A 16,967-nucleotide genomic window follows, 5' to 3' on the forward strand; every position below is an offset into this window, starting at 1 on the left:
GTATTTTTCACAACTATAATAAATATAATCACATTTTCTGAAAAAACAATTTTTGGTAAATTTTATAAGAAAAAGTTGCAAAAAGCTAAAAAAAACACTCATCTTTGAAAAATCGCAATAAATAATTGAAAACATATAAACAATCAAGCAGGAAATCAAAAAATACTTTGAAATAAGACTAAACTGTGTTAAAAAAAACTTGTTTATTTTAACGTTATTTCTTGGGAAAATTTTCACTTAAATATGATGTTCCATTTTTGGAACATTGGCGGGTAAACGGTTAACTGTTACATTTGATAGTATTTTGCTGTACAAAAACCTTTTAGCTATGTACTTCTTTTGCAATAGCATACATTTCAAATCAGCCAATTTCATTTGAACGTGTGATACCAGAAGGTTCTTCAAAATCTTTCGTCTGTAACAACCCAAAACATCTAGTTTTTGTGATCATGCAAATTGAAAATAGCGTTCTCAAAAGAGAGAAAACATCGTAACGAGTAGATCGTTCTGTTAGCGCAAATTGGGGAGGGGGGAGGGAGGATCCCAAAAGTCAATTATTATAAGTGTTGCAGCTGAATGCATAGCTCATTTAGATTATATTTTCATTCATATACTTGCCCAAATGGTTTTCAGTCCAAAATAGTGAATTTAGACCAATTTTCAGCACCCCAGTGACAGCTGTACTATTTGTATTTAATGTTCAGTTTTTTTCTTTTTCTTTTCTCCCTTCAGAAAAGAACATTGGCTATTCTCTTCATTTTCATTAAACTATTCAAAAAAGAAAAAAATCATGATTTTTTTTTTGTTATAAGATTTTGGAAGATAAGTTGTTACTATATGAACTCTTCTCAAAACTGGGGGCATTACACCCTTTGCCCCCCCCCCCCATAAATCCACCCATGCTCTTTTGAAGTATACAAAAACAAAAAAATAATGATTTTTTTTGGAAGATGTGTTGTTACTATATTAAGTCCTCCCAACACTGGGGGGGGGGGGGTTATTGCCCCCTCTGCCCCCCCATAAATCCGCCCATGAGTGTAAGTCAGTATCCATGCTGCTGATTGGACCAGCAGGCAGAATTTTCTGCTATTTTTTAAATTACAATAGTCCTTGCATTTTTAGACTTTCTTTCAGTAAACCCTTTGTAAAAGTAGAATGACAATGGTATAAGTCATTCAAAGTTACTTTAAAACAAGTTAAAAGTGACTTTTGACAAAAGTTGATTCATAATTTAAAAGAAAAATTCCCGACTAAAGTTAAAATTAATGCAAGAATGACTCCCACCTCTCTCATTCTATTCATGCTGTGGCAGATACAGACAATCATTTTCAGGGAGGTCCTTCTGAAAAATGACCCCCCCCCTTCCCCTCACCTTCTGTGAATGAACTTACGGTTTTTGGGTATGACAAATTTCTGAAACTGCTTATGTGTGATTAAAAACCACTGAGTTGGCCAAGAATAATGCACCTAATAAGGCATAAATGTAGCCAATTTATTTAAAAAGCAATGAATGGAAGTAGTATTTCAGATATTTACTTTTAAAAATAATGAATTGAAAAAATTGCTGAAACCGTTTGTATTTTATTCATTAAGTGTTTAAACAGAATGTGGGTAGATAGTATTGTCAACGTTTTAGGACTGGGAGGGGGGAGGAGGAGGGTCATGACAAACATGAAACTCCTCTGGTATCTGCCCCTGTAACCACTACATGCAAATAAGTAGTTTATAAACTGCATCATAGTTAATTCAGCACCTGGCATTAATTAGTTTATACAACTGCATATTTAACGAAGAAATATAAATGTTTATACTTTCAAAATGTATCAAGACAATCATTCTATTATTATTTTGCATTTTTCAATTTGCAATTATTTTACTTATGGTGCATATGTTTTTTATCTCACTCTATTTTGTCATTATTGTTTAATTTTCATGCTTATATTTAACGTTCATTTTTTAACTTTTACATTACTCTTTCTTTCAGACCGGCTTCTTCTCCTGAAATGGGTCCACCATTACCAGCTACAAATCCACTTATGTTTACTTCTGATTCCGCTTATAATCCAGAACCAAGAAGTCGAAAATCAAGTATGTATTTTCTTAATACTTCCACTCTTTTTCCCCTGTTAGCAATTCATAACTATTTCCTAAAATCACTTTACTGAGTATGAGCTAATCTTGAATGCTATAAAACAAAAAGCAAAGCTCTGAATGAACAAGAGAAGTAATTTTCTTATGTATACAATATCTATCAGTTTCTATTTCTGAAATGCTTGAAATATTAATTTTTTGTCTTTGTGAAAACTGCACTGTCGAACCTTTTTTTTTTTCTTTTTTTTTTTTTTTTTGAGGACATTTACTTTTTTCCTGCTGAACTATTTCATCAATTTCCCTCTTTTTGTACTTTTAATTTTTATTAATTTATTTATTCACTTTTTTTTTGAATGAATTATTAAAAGGGATGCTGATTAACAATAAAGTTTGAGTATTTTGTATACTATTCCTTGCATCCAATTTAAGTTATAACGAAATGCAGAATTCCATCACAATAAATATTTCTTGTAGCTGTATAGAGTTCTTTCTTGTTTTACATATTTACTACTAAATGTTCACAAAAATTTCATTTTGTAATGTGTCTAAAAAATTTTGTTGAGTCATGACTGTTGTCAGGGTGGAAGGTCATGGGAGGTCATTGTGACCTCCCAAAAAATTCCTTATGAAGCACATTTTGTCTGACGGCTTGACCAAATTTTAAGTTCTATTCAACAAAATCATCATTATTCAGTTTTTTTTTTGTCATTAGAAACTAATAAAAATTTTAAATAATTAAATTCATTTTTCTTATATATATATTTTTCTTTTTTATAAAAAATTGGCATTATGATTCTTGTTCCAAGAAATTGCTTTAATTATCTGGAATAACATATTATCAAACTATCAACTTAAGGTAAGGGGGATTAACCCCCCTCCCCTACCCTCTTTCCTTTCTTTCTTTTTCTAATCTTTTCATTTATTCATTATCTTTCATTTCATTCATTTCTGTTCTTTTGTTTTCCTTTTCTTTTTATTTATTTATTTATTTTTGATGTAGGATTAGATTATATTTTAATTCTTTTTTCCCCATTGTAGGTGGTACTGGAATTACACCAAGTGCAGTAAAATCTACAGAAGTGGAAGAAAGCTGGCTGTCAGAAGTAAATTATTTGCTCTAATTATCTATAAAATGTTCTACCATTGAACTCTTATTAGCATATACAAATATACATATATAAATGCGAGGACCAGCAACAGGCTCTTGGCACAGCTGGGCTGGTCCTAGTCAATTTAATAGTCCCCAATGAAGATCAATGGCACTCTTAAAACTATCCACCCCCTTGCTCATTACTACCTCTTCTGGTAAGCTGTTCCAAATGTCCACAACCCTACTAAAGTAGTAGTAGTTTCTCCTTATTTCCAGGTTAGCCTGAGATTTGAATAGCTTAAAACAATGACCCCTCGTCCTGCTTTCGGTGCAAAAATTTAGTCCATTAACATCATTCATTTTGATAAATTTAAACATCTGAATCATGTCCCCTCTGATCCTCCTTTGCTCCAGGCTATACATATTAAGCCTATTAAGTCTGGTATCGTAATCTAAATCTGAAAGTCCCCTTACTAGTCTAGTTATCCTTCTTTGAACCCTTTCCAATACACAAATATCTTTCCTCAGATAAGGCGACCAAAACTGCACAACATACTCCAAATGGAGTCTTACTAAACTCCTATATAAAGGCAGAAGAACCTTCTTAGAAAATTAAAGATATGAAAATTAAAGATATGAAGGGCAAAAAAGAAGCTAAAACTTGTCTTGTTTTCTATTGTTATTTAGTTTAGATTTAAATTTTTCAATTAAAATAGAATTGTGTCCAATTCCAAGTGTTTTAAATTTTTGTACAAGTTGTATTGCTGGTTTAAAATAAAAAAAATATATAAAAAATTAGAAATAAATACTTAGGTAAATGATGGAATAGAAAAGGGAATCAAAAATTAATTAAATAAAATGTTAAATTTAAAAGAAAAAGAATAAACCAAGTAAAAAGGGGAGTGCCGGTATTTATTATAATGTTTTGTACTAGTATATTGCTGCTTGGAATTGTTCCTAAGATTTTAGGCTTAGCTTAATTTATTTCTTTTTCTCATCATTTGCAATGCAGTTTGGTATTTTACGTTCAGAATATTTGATGTTATAAACAGTAAAAAATGTGATATGAAAAAAACAGGGTTTGCCGATATATATCAGTCCAGTCGATATATATCATGATACAGTGAAACCTGTGTATAACGATACTGTCTGTAGCAATAAACCTGTCTATAACGATATTTGCCTTGCTCCCAGAAAATTTTCAGCATGAATAATCGAACTGTCTGTAACGATAACTTGTCCATAACAATATTTTTAGATCCCAACAGTATCGTTGTAGACAGGTTTTACTGCATGTATCATGATATATATCCAATATTTATTTTGAAAATATCATGTTTCAGTATTTTTCATCGTATTTGGGTCACATGTCTGAAAACAGCTAATGCTATATTAACTTCATTAAAATTGATAAAAATGTAAAATAAAATATTAGATATAAATAATGAAAGAAACCAAAAATTTTAGCTTACATATAGTAATAATAATGTAAGAAAATAAAGAGTGATTTGAGGATGCATTTACTAGTTTGAAGACTTTATTTTGTGTTGATTGAAAATATCGGATCTGGGTTAGTCTCCAGAAAACGTAACTTTTGAACGCAAATATTTTTCAATTTGAAAGCCTTTTGTTTTCTTTTTTTTCATTCTTACATGAAAGTGTTACCTACTAGAAGTAACCATAAACGATGGTCCAGCAAAGTTCCAATTATTTTACTCATAAATAATAAAAAATTTAAAAAAAACATGTTGACAGAAATAAAAAAAAAGAAAAAACTTTTAATGTTTAAAAATCGAGGCCAATTTAATATTTACGTAGTAATTTTGTTGATTGTGCAAACAATCAGCTATTTTAATGATTAGTGGGAATATAATATTAGGCTCTCTTAATTAAAGAACGGCTTAATTAGTAGTTTCAAATGTATGTTAAAAATAGCATTTAGTAAATTTGAGGGTATACTAGCAATTTATAATTCTCGTAGAAAGCCTATTATTAATGTATTTCCCTCCATCATTTATTTTCACCTCAGAAATAATGACATTGATAAGGTCTGTCATGGAGGTGAGATCCACGGAAGTGAGAAATTTTCCATTAAAATAGGCCTAATAGATACATTTCTCGGGGAATTTTTTTTTCTTCGTTGCTACAATCTGCACATGTTAAGCATATGAAAACACGTTCACCTCTTTTTTTACATTAACTTACATCCCTGAAATTCAGGTTCAAAGAGGTGAGAAGTCAGAAGAACCACACTAAGTTTTTAAAGCAAAATCTATCTTCTTGTTTTTTTGACAAAAATCTCACGACTTCAACTATGGCTAAAAATAAACAAGATGACTCCCTTGTGTCATGGAAAATGAAATTTGATGTTATTACTGCCACGTGTTAATGAGGAATGACTTTTTATGTTTAGGAAACGGGGGTGAAAATTTATTGTGTGACATGACTCCTTGTCTACTAAAATGAACTAAAACACAATATTAAAAAATTAAATATACTTAGTATTTGATACACGTGTGAAAGGAATAATAAATAAATAGGTATATACTTTTAATTAAACAAGTTATTAAGCTACATAAACAGTCACACCAGGTGTGTGCCATGCCACAGAGGTGAGAATTCACATGTTGTGATCCAGAAATTTACTAAAATAAAAATTATTATTAGAAAATTATTGGCAGGTTTAAATAGATATATTTTTGATGAAATTAAAAATCTTTGTTAAATGAATTATTCTTTGAAATTTTTACTGTAAAAGCCGTGTGACAGAAAAGTTACACTTTTTGAAGAATGACCCATATATATCAAACTATCAGATATTTTCGATATTTTTGCTAACCTATAAATTTCTGCTATCAATACAACAGCAAAAACAATGTAAACCTTTAGGCTGTACCTTTCTGATAATGATTCACTAACTTATTTCTAAAGTAAAACTATTTTTATTCTAAAAAGCAAGCTATTGTTAATACGAGAAAATACTCCAGTAGTCGCCCATAGAAACCCAGTGCTTGGCCGTTTCATTTTCCTTACTCTAATGAGGTGTAAGTGAATAAATTTGAACAAAATTGAATGCAAAACTTACAGCACAGCAGTGTACTTAAAAAATTAATTATTCCAATAATTAAAAAAGAATTTTGCATTTTGGATGTCTTCATAATGTTTATCTTTATATTATCTTCTAAACTGCAAACAGTTTGAATATACATTTCATGCAATATTTTTTTTATTATTTATCTTCTACATCAGCGGTTCTCAACCTATGAGGGTATATATCAGATAAAAGAAAATCAACCTTCTCATTAATGTTGTGAAAGTGACTAATGTGTACACCAACCTCACTTGGATTCTAACTTACCTCAAAAAATTGTATATACTTCTTTTCATCTTGGATTTCATATGCTCTAGTAATAAGCTGTTAAAAATAAAGCTTTGAACAATTGAGTTAAATTTTGTGTGTGAAACTATCTAGATTTTCCCTTATTTACTTGTTTTCAGATATCCATATCAGCTCCAGTTTCCTATTAGATTGCTTGTATTAAGCATGTACAAAGGGAGAGGGGGGGGGGTGACCTCATGTCAGTCATCAAAGGGACTGCAGAGCCTAAAAGTTTGAAAACCCCTGTTCTACGTCATTGACTAAAATGATATCATATGCTGCGAAAGAAGAAATTTGATGAATGGAGAAGACCTGTTAGCTGGATTTTTTTTGAGGGGGGGGGAGCATTTTGAAAACTTCTAAAACATGAGAATTTGAACTCGCCCCTCCTCCCACCCTGGCACAAAAAAGGTTTCAGTGTTAACTGTTTATGTTAACATTAAAACTGAACAAAAGAGTTGATAGAACTCATGACCGATAAAGAGCGAATTATTGATCGATATGATTGACATTTGATTAATTTATGTTCATTATAACAAAACTTCAACATACAGAACACAAAATTAAAATTGTAGTTTTGGAAATAATTTCACCTCAAAACAATAAACGTCTAAAGCAAAATTTGTCATAAAAAAACAATGGTACTTTGTTGTGAATAAACTGCAGTAAGAAGACTTATGTAGGCTCGTCCCTATTTTCAAAGTTTTTCGACGGAGGGGGGGGGGGCAAAGGGTGTGAATTCAGTTCATTTGAAAGGAGAAAAACATCAAAATACAAGCAAAAATGCATAATTGCATTATGTTGTGAAAATCCAGAGGGGTCAATTGCCCCCCCCCCCTCCCCCCAAATGATGGGCCTGTATATAGGTAAATTGAAATTCAGACATTTGGGGTGTCATGAAGATAATCATACATCCTTCAGCACGAATATTAGTAAACGATGAATAAATTAAAATGGAATTAATAGTCACATAATGCAATTTTGAAGCTAAGTCAGCATTATTTTAAACTAGAAGTAAATTTTGATTTCCTAGAGAAGAAAACCTAAAGAAATAAATATTTAGTTATGGTAGTAGTAATAAAAAGTGCTACCAACATTTGAAATAATTAGACTTAGTAAAATCAAACCATAAATGTAAGATGGTTTGATAAGAAAAATGATAAATCACCTTTTGCTAATGACATGTTAAGCAATAGAACATTTATTCTAAACGCAACGATGGACTAAATTTACAACACCAGTTTTCAAGAATTTTAAGTTAAAATCAACATTAGAGGGAATAAAATGGCAAAATAACTGCCTTTTGTTAAAAAAAGTTTTAGCAGAAAGTGTAAACATTTTCTTTAGAAGAAATAACATTAGAAAGGGATTTTTTTCTCAAAACAGCTAAATTGCCGCTGTGTCAATACTTTATTTTAATTAGTGTTTGATGAACATTAGAAAATCCATATTATGTACACAGTTGACTACTGGATAGATCAACAAAACAGCACAGAACCAGTGGTCAATCTGCCATGGCCGACTATTGGAAATGCATGAGAATTCAGTACCCAGTGGTCGGCCACCCCTCTAAAAATAATTAAGTCTAAGAAGAAGTTTAATTTTTAATTGAAATGTAATGTTATACTATCCATTAAAACATAAATAAAAGCAAATTTACATCAGAATGAAAAAAAGAAGGGTACTTAACATTTAAAGATGATGTGGCTTCTTAAGAAAAAAATAAGCTGAATCTCAAACTAGGATGATGGGTACATCATTTAAAATAAAATGACTCATTACTACTTTATGAAACGTTCTTACAACTTCACTGTTGTTGCATGATAATCAGGGACAGGTAGAGGAATGTGGGAATGCATCATATCCGATTTTGATTTATACATGTTCTATTTATAAGCAGTTTTATGTCTTTGTGGCCAACTACTGGAGCACTTACTCTATCATGATATTTTTGAACCCTGGAAAAAAAAACTTCTCTATTTAATTCATTGATTACAAGTTGGGGGAAAAAAAAGCTGTTTTAATGAAGTTCAACATGTACTTAATACAATTTTTAGCAGAACAATGTATCAGTCAAATAATTTGTTTCTGGTGAAAAGGGGGGCTATTTTCCGCCCACTCCTACCCCTCCCCCAGGGGCGGTAAATAGGGGGTGCGAGAGGGGGCGGTTGCACCCCCAAATTTTTCACTAAGAATAATATAAAATGGTAAAATTCAATTTAGATAACTTAGAAAATCATTTGCCTGAATTTTCAGAACAGAAAAAACTGATGGAGGATAAGTGTTTGCCTTAACTAAAGAAGTAATCGCTTCATATGGGTTAAATATTTCAAAATTGAGTAATCTATGTTATGATGGAGCATCTTGTATGAGATACCTGTACAGTGTAGAGTCTGTGCAATTTTTACGCGTAAATTCCATGTCATTTTACATAAATTTTTATGCTCATATTATAACTTAATGTTCAGCTAGTAAGTGTTCATTGACGCCATGTACTAGAAACACATTTTAGCAACTCGGTGTATCATATGCTTTCATGGGAACTTTTTGTAAAGATATGCTATTTTTGAAAAACATCTCACATCAAAAAATACTTTCACATCAACAAATCTATCTTGAGGCTCTTTACTTGACAATCTCCGAATGACACAAGATGGTCTTCAAGAGTTATAAAAGCCCCCCTGGAAGAATTACTGGAAAGCGACCTTTTCATTGATAAAAAATTTGATGTCGTTTTAATATGTATGCCTTTGTCTGAATTTTTTATTTACTTTATTTATACTGTGGAGCGTTTTTTGATAAATGCTACACTCGATCATAAAAATTTTAATTCGCTAATCTTAATTCTTGGATTGACAATTGAAACTCTTAGTAATTTTCGCATTAATGCATACTTGAACCAGGTGTGGAACTTTGTGACAGAACTTTTCGTAACAGTTTTTAATGTATGCCAATGTGGAAGAGGTGACAAAACCCCAGATGAAGTTTTAGTCAAAATATTAAATCAATATTTTGAATAAACTGATCAATTCAGTTTCTCAAGAACTTTAGACAGGATTTAATGAGATATATTTATTATTGGTCTTAACTTCAATATTATGTAGGTCGGTTATAGAAAGCGAAAAAGAAAATATTACACTTATAAGTAATAGCATGAGGGAAGAGGAATTGTTTTGTGAATTGTGATTATACTTTTTAATGACACAAAATAAGTACTAGCCTATTTAAAAAGCTTTCTTGGTTATTTTAAAGAGAGGAATCTAAAGGAAATGTGCTTTTTTGACATAACTTTCTTCCTTCCATTGTTTTTTGACTGTTTCAATCAGGTCAGTCATTTGAAAGATGACTTCCGTGATTAAATTGAAAAACCAATGTAAATAAAGCACAAATTTACACAAAAATACAGCATATAGCTATTTCAAGGCTACAAAAATGGAGCCTCTTCATCGGTGTAAAAAACTACGCACACAACCAGAAAGTTGTAGGACAACTGAACGTCAACCAATTTTGACTTGCGTGTCTCAGGAGGTTAGAGAATTGCCTTCGAAGCGCAATGAGGCAAAGCAAGACCTTCCTCTTTAGCTATACTGGCAATAAATTAAGTCATTGGATATTGATTAACTATAGTTACAAAATTTTCTGTTCTTCCTGACTCCAAAAATAGCAGATTAAAACTTTACTAAAAAATAAAAACTAGTACCGAGATATTTTGTGAGATAACTTATAACAAAATTAATTTAAAGCTTCGGTCGAAAAAATTTTAATTTTTCTTTACAAACCTAATTATTCTTAACATTAAAACCATTTCATTATCAGTTCTTGTGAAAAACAATATGTATTTTATACCGTTTTGAGGAAATTCATGTTCAAGAAACTCGACCCCCCAAACCAAATGCTGAAATGCCGCCCCTGCCTCCCCCATATCCCTAAACTCTGAATTGTGTTATCCAATATGTTTTTCTGTTTTCAGGTTGAAATTATCACTCATGCCGGACCTCACAGACGCCTCTGGATGGGCCCTCAGTTTTCCTTTCAAACCTTTCAACATTCTTCAAATACGACAGTTTTATCATCAAACTCATCAGCATTGTTTTCCCAAAGTTCTGAAACTTATAGTACACCTGCAGCAGATATTTTTACAGAAGAGCTCGAAGTTCAAAGTTTAAGGTGAGACAGGAACCCCCCTTTTATTTTACATATATTTTCCATGTTTTAGTATTAGAGCTATTACTTTTAACTCTTTTAATTGAAACATAAACTGGTTTATTTCCCTGAACACGCTAAATTTTTTACAGGCATCAATTCTAGTAGTTTTATATTGTGCATATCGTTAACTTCCAATCATTAAAAAGGACAAGTATCTTAAGACAGTATTGATTCATTCAACTTCATAATTATAGCATTTTTAGAGATTTGTTTTTAGACTTTAATATTTGGTTTTGTTTATTAATTTTTTTTTCAACAAAAGTTAAGTATTTAAGACTTTTTTTCAGTGATGAACCATTCTATAAAAGATTGCCTACTTTAATTTACTCTAATGTGTCGTATACTTGCTTCCAAATGTTAAGCATGGATTGGTGCAGCTTTTTGAATCAAAGCTTCTCCAGCAGGGGCGGATTTACAGGTTTGGGGGCCCCTTAATCTACCTCTCTTAAAATAAGGGTTTGAGAAACAAGTTCTTTTTGCGGTTCTGAAAAGTCTTATTTGCGGTATGGTAAAGCTGCATTATTAAATATTCATTATGTATTTACACATTCTTTTTTTCTTTTTGAAATAGACCTGCACGCTCAAATCCAGTTGCTATGCCAGGAAGTCATCAGGCAACGTCTGGATCTCCTGGATCACTCTTGTTTATAGAAGCCAGTTCTGGTAGACCTCAATCTGCTTTATTTTTCCTTTCACTTTATTTCATTGTAAATGGTTTTTAATGTACTCGGTTGGATACAGCACTTTTAGATCCCCAAACATATAATCTCCCCCGCCCTCTCCCATTTTCATTAACAAGCACCTAAATTATTTTATCAATCAATTTTTCCATGTTCACCACATTTCTTACAGGGTCCTCTTGCCAAATCATTCCATCTGCTAGTTTTTCCAAGTTATAAAAATGAGCTTAATCTGACTTTTCTTATCCTTGGCCCTCATTCTATGTACCTTCTAGCTTCTTTCATGTTAGTGCCATACATGATCCTATGTTCAGGTTCATACTAAACTATTTTTCAAGTCTTGATTTTGCATTTTTTTTCTGATACAAGTAAATAAATTAAAGTTATTTGTAAAAATTCTTTTCTTAGATTTTTTTGTAAAGGTAATTTAAATCATTTATAAAAGTATGATCAATAAAAGTACTGATCTGGATGTTCATTGTTCATTTATTCTTCATTGTTCATTTATTTAGAAATTATCGTGCTAGATTCCATTGAAGAAAGGAACTTAATTTTTTCTTAACACTTACTATTTGCGTTTCTGCTACCTCATATAGTACACCCGCAGACATCCTCGAGTTAACAATTACTTCAGAAGTATTTTAAAATGTAATAATGAATGAGAATTGTCCTGGTTGAAAGTTAATGTCAGAAATCATTCAATAATTTCAAACAATGAATTTTATAAAAATTAGTAATAAATAGGAAGAATGACATGTAATGTTATTGTGTTTACTTATTAAATATATAATTTATTTAAGATGGTAATAATAATTTCAAGAAAAACAAAGATTTAATTTACCAATTTCTAAATCTGCCGCTCAAAGGAAAAAAGCTTCTGAAATGAATGGTTGATGGATTTGATGAATGGTTGAGGAATATAAAAGTTTTTTTTCTTGAAATACTTAAAAATGCATAGCATTGATGAGTTGCATTTCTAAAACGAATGAAATTACTTATGATAAGAATTCTAAAGTTCTTTTGAAACGAGCGCTAGCTGTAAATAGAAATAATTGACATACATAGTAAAGTTTATATCTTGATTTTTGAGTGTAAATCAAAGTTTTGTATATAATGAAATAATACATCACAAAACTATATAAAATTAGTTTTGTTTTTATTATTTAGTCATTATTTTTTGAAACCTTAACTCTTATGTTAAACAAATGAATTTCGGTTTTCTTTGTTATTTTTCCTAACTGAATATGATTGAATATTTTTATTTCAATATTTTTCTGAGTCTGAAGGAACAAAAAAACAAAAAAAAAAAAAAAAAAAAACCTTAAAATGTATAAGATAAATGAATGTATTAGTGATTACTTATGATAAATATCTTAAAGTTATTTTGAAATGAGTGCTAGTTGAAATATAATGACCTACAAATGGAATTTTTTTTATGTTAATTTTAAGTACCAATTAAAATGTTAGAATAAAATAGTTCATTCCAAAACCATACAAAATTAGATTTTTTTTTAAATATTGTGCCAAACATCAAGAGATTTTAAGAATTGTTAGTGGAAAACTTTGTTTATTTCTGCCTTATTGATGATGTTTCTCAAACATTTTTTTTACTAATATTAATATTATTACTTTAAAATATAGTATGAAGGCAGCTGTTATTTTATCAAATTCTAACCATGTCTGAGGAAACTCGTCATTTCAAACTAAATGCATTGTTTTTTGGAAACTTATTTTCATAGGGAGCTTTGAACAGTTGCCAAATATGCTAGAAGTTTGTGGAAGCTGGCCTGAAAACTGCCAGAGTTTGGATGAAAATAAAGGAAAAGAGCAGCAGTTGAAAGATAGTTTAGCTGATGCAATGATTGACTGCAAATTTGATTCTTTGCACTGTGAGGGAAACTGTGAAAGCAGAGGTGTGTATGTACCGTGCATATATTGTTTATGTTTACAATGGCGGTTTATCAGATTCAGAAGTTTTATGAGTATAATTAGTTTCAGACGTTTTATGAGTAAAAATTAATTTATTTCGCCCATAATTGCGAGAGGGGCGTATTCCTAAAATACTCACTAAAATGCCCGTAAAAAGTTTTTGAATTATAAAAAATATTAATGTAATTGATCAAAACGTCATTTTTTATACATTGTACAACATTTTTTGTACATTTTTGTACATTGTACAAAACGCTGAAGTTTATTCAAAGCAAATTCTCCTGTTTGACAAGGTTTTATGTTGGATTCAAATTTCTATGTAAGGTGTAATTTTAACATTTTTTTGTTTCATTGCTCAAATTGGAATAAAGAGCTTATCCAATGAAAAAAGAAACATGAGAATAAAGTGTCCTAGCCAAGAGCTTGCATACATAAAAGGAATTTGATTTGAATAGGTCTATTTTCTTATAGCTTATTAGGTTGAGGGTGGTAGCTGTACCTTATTTTATCTTATTTCTTTTAAATATATATTGAAGTAATTAATTTATTGTTGATTTATATTTGTTCTTACTTTGATCTATACTTTCTTGCTTTATTAAAATTTGAAGAAAATAAACAAGCTTCCAACTTCTGGAAGGTAACTATTCCCACTTCCTCTCCTATAAAACCATCCCTGAATGGCGTTTCAATGTCATTGGATTGCTGATTGGATGATCAAAAAGTCACTATCATTGTATTGATATTTGAATATTTAATATATGAATTTGTATCATGAAATATTTGAATTTTTATCCTGTTGATGATGCAAGCAAACGAATGTTTTATTAAGTTAAAAAGTAATACTGTGCCTTACAGAAGTTTTCAAGTCTATTTCAATGGCTGATTCATATTGTGAGTCATACCTGCATTTCTTTGAACATTTCGCACGTGTTTTGCTGGAGAATGAAACTTAATGGATGGATGATGTGTGTATTTTAACTTGAAGCATTTTTTACAAAACATTAGATGGAACTTTGTGTTCATTATTTTTGAGTTGAATAGTTTTTGCATTGTTACATTCAATTTAATGACATTTTGCCCGAAATTGAATTCTGTTATCATATGAGTCTATAGCGCTGTAATATTTATTGTTAGCTGGCAGGGCATCCTCTTCTATAGCATTTGCAGTAGCTTCCAAATTAGATGGAATTTGGCACAATCATCTCATTGACATCTAAAATTTTCATACGTGGAACATTCTCTGCTTCCTGAAAAAAAAACACTCGGTTCTAAGTTGGCAGTTATCGCTTATTGTTTAATTTCTGAGCCATGCTCTATTCAAGGCGAAAATTCAGGATATGTGAAAGTTCAATGCCAAACAAACTAATGGCATCAAACAGAATGTATAACGTCAAAATAATATGTAAGAGGTCAGCTCATATTTTTCAGTCTTACGAATCTGATTGGTGCAAGTTTTACTTGTGTAAGACTTGCACCTGTCAGATTCAAATGAAAACTCGTTTTTATTTATTTTTTTTATTTATTTATTTTTTTATTAATTTTTTTTTATTTTAAATTTACTTGAAAATTTGTTTTTTTTTTCTTTTTGTGTGTAATGGGGGCTGCGTTTTAGGCTATTTAGCCCTTAACAGAACTAGTGCGATCCCCTGATATGGCATCCAGTCTTTCATCTGCCACCATTAAGGCACGAATGTCAATGCCACGGATAATTTGCACGCCCAGTTTCCATCAGATGTAGGCACCTGGGCTCTCTTTGATGTGAAATCGCACTAGGAATTTTAATTTTACCGAGGGAATTCTAAGTTACTCAAATGTAGTTTCCAGAAATCACTACAAACTACTTTTTTTGTATCAAACCACTCACTACTCTACTTTTTTCAAAAAGTAGTGTGCTACATTACAAACTACTAAAAAATGTAGCTACTACAGTAGTGTCGTTACTTGTAGTGCGCTACTTCCAACCACTGCTTACAACTAGTCTGCTTTTTGAGGGGAAAATACAGTGGGGAGAGCACTGTTTTCATTGGAACAAAGCTAAAATTAAGGATTTTCTCCCCGAATTTCTCTTAAGTTCTGGCAGCTTATAGTTGGGAGAAGAGGCAGGAGGTTGTCACACACACAAAGCTGTTCCTAAGGCCGCCAGATTTTAGGGGCCTTAATCAAAGAACTCTGCATACTAAGGTACCCCTCCCCATCATAAGGATCAACTAAAATTTCATTTTATAGACTTCAATTTCAGAAATTTCCAGGACAACTCTTCCAAGGCCCCACCCGCCACCTCGCTCACCTAACATTGTAGCAAATCGTCAAGAATTACATTTTTGGACCTTCAACAGCAAACATTTGCCGAGTCCCAGACATAGCCAAAGATAGATTACAGTTCGGTATTTAGGACATCAGGAGGGCCCTTCGATTTACTTTATTAATTTTCAATTAAAACTTCAAAATAATTAGAATAGTGCTTTCAGAAGTTATTTCTGGGTAAGCAAGTTTTTTTTAAGCATTAGAAACGATTGTGAAACTCGATTTTAAACCTATAAACAGTTTAAGTTATAATTAAAAATGCGAGCTCAAAATTACATTAACTTTTTGTTTAGTTTTTTCTAGAAAACTTAGACTTAGGGACACAATTGTTTGTCCTCATGGACAATTTCTTTCACTTCAGCTATGTCTCAAGGTAAGTTCTTAAACAAAAGTATTCCATCACAAAAAAGTTGAACAGAAGTAGATAAAATGTTTACAAGAACAAGACATGCTGAAAAACTCATAATTTTTATTTTTATTTTACTTTTGGTAAAAGTGTGCTGTGTGATATCTCAAGAAATTCGATTTTTGAGGTAGGAAAGTTTTTATGAAAGATATTATTATAGTTGCTTAGTTATTATTTTAATGAAAAACCTTTATTATATATAGATTTTCAAGAAAGTTGTGAAGAATTGAGCTCAAGTAGTTCTCATTCTGGTTCTGTTGGCCATGTTTATGAAGCTGGTACATCATTGCATAATTGTATGGATCACACCTTGGTCTTTCCATCAAGTAGAGAATCACCAGATTCGTCCTAACATTCGATTATTTTCAAAAGTAACTATCTCTCTTCCTCTAACATTTTTTTTGATACTTAAATTGTAATGAAATGCCTCTTATAGGATAACTTCTAGTGGTGAAACTTTTTTTCATACACTTCTCATTTTATGGTTATGAATGTACTGTATTTGGGGAAATCTCTTTATACTTTTCTGTTACAAACAAAATGTTCTGCCTCATGAATGTCTCTTAATTTATGGTTGTATTACTGTAAGTACTGTAATGAAAAATCTACAAATCAATTTTTGTATTTATCATCAATGAGATCTTATGTATATCTTTTAAGGCTGTCAAAAATCTGTGCCTCAGAGCCAGACTGACGTAAATTCCGAAATTGCAATTTTCTGTTTATTAATGCATTGTATGCAGAAGCCTATTCCACATCGAGCCATGTGAATGTAATTCTTGAAAAAAGATTCTTCTCAATTTTTTACCGGGGTCAAAAGAGCGTGCCTCACATCCTTTGCATGCACTTGCAACTTTTTCCTCTTCCATGTAAAATTTCTAT

General features: G+C 31.1%; 1 protein-coding gene across 1 annotated transcript in view; it reads left to right on the forward strand.

Annotated features, from left to right (window-relative positions):
* Positions 1-16,437, forward strand: part of LOC129233390 (BCAS3 microtubule associated cell migration factor-like) — a 70,688-nt gene extending 54,251 nt beyond the window's left edge. The window contains exons 17-22 of the mRNA XM_054867424.1: positions 1,985-2,088; positions 3,130-3,194; positions 10,531-10,727; positions 11,338-11,429; positions 13,186-13,359; positions 16,289-16,437. Of these exons, the coding sequence (XP_054723399.1) occupies positions 1,985-2,088; positions 3,130-3,194; positions 10,531-10,727; positions 11,338-11,429; positions 13,186-13,359; positions 16,289-16,437 (781 nt within the window). The remainder of the gene's footprint in view (positions 1-1,984; positions 2,089-3,129; positions 3,195-10,530; positions 10,728-11,337; positions 11,430-13,185; positions 13,360-16,288) is intronic.
* The last annotated feature ends 530 nt before the right edge of the window (positions 16,438-16,967 follow it).

Source organism: Uloborus diversus, unplaced genomic scaffold, assembly GCF_026930045.1.
Source record: "Uloborus diversus isolate 005 unplaced genomic scaffold, Udiv.v.3.1 scaffold_374, whole genome shotgun sequence".
Classification (NCBI taxonomy): Eukaryota; Metazoa; Arthropoda; class Arachnida; order Araneae; family Uloboridae; genus Uloborus; species Uloborus diversus.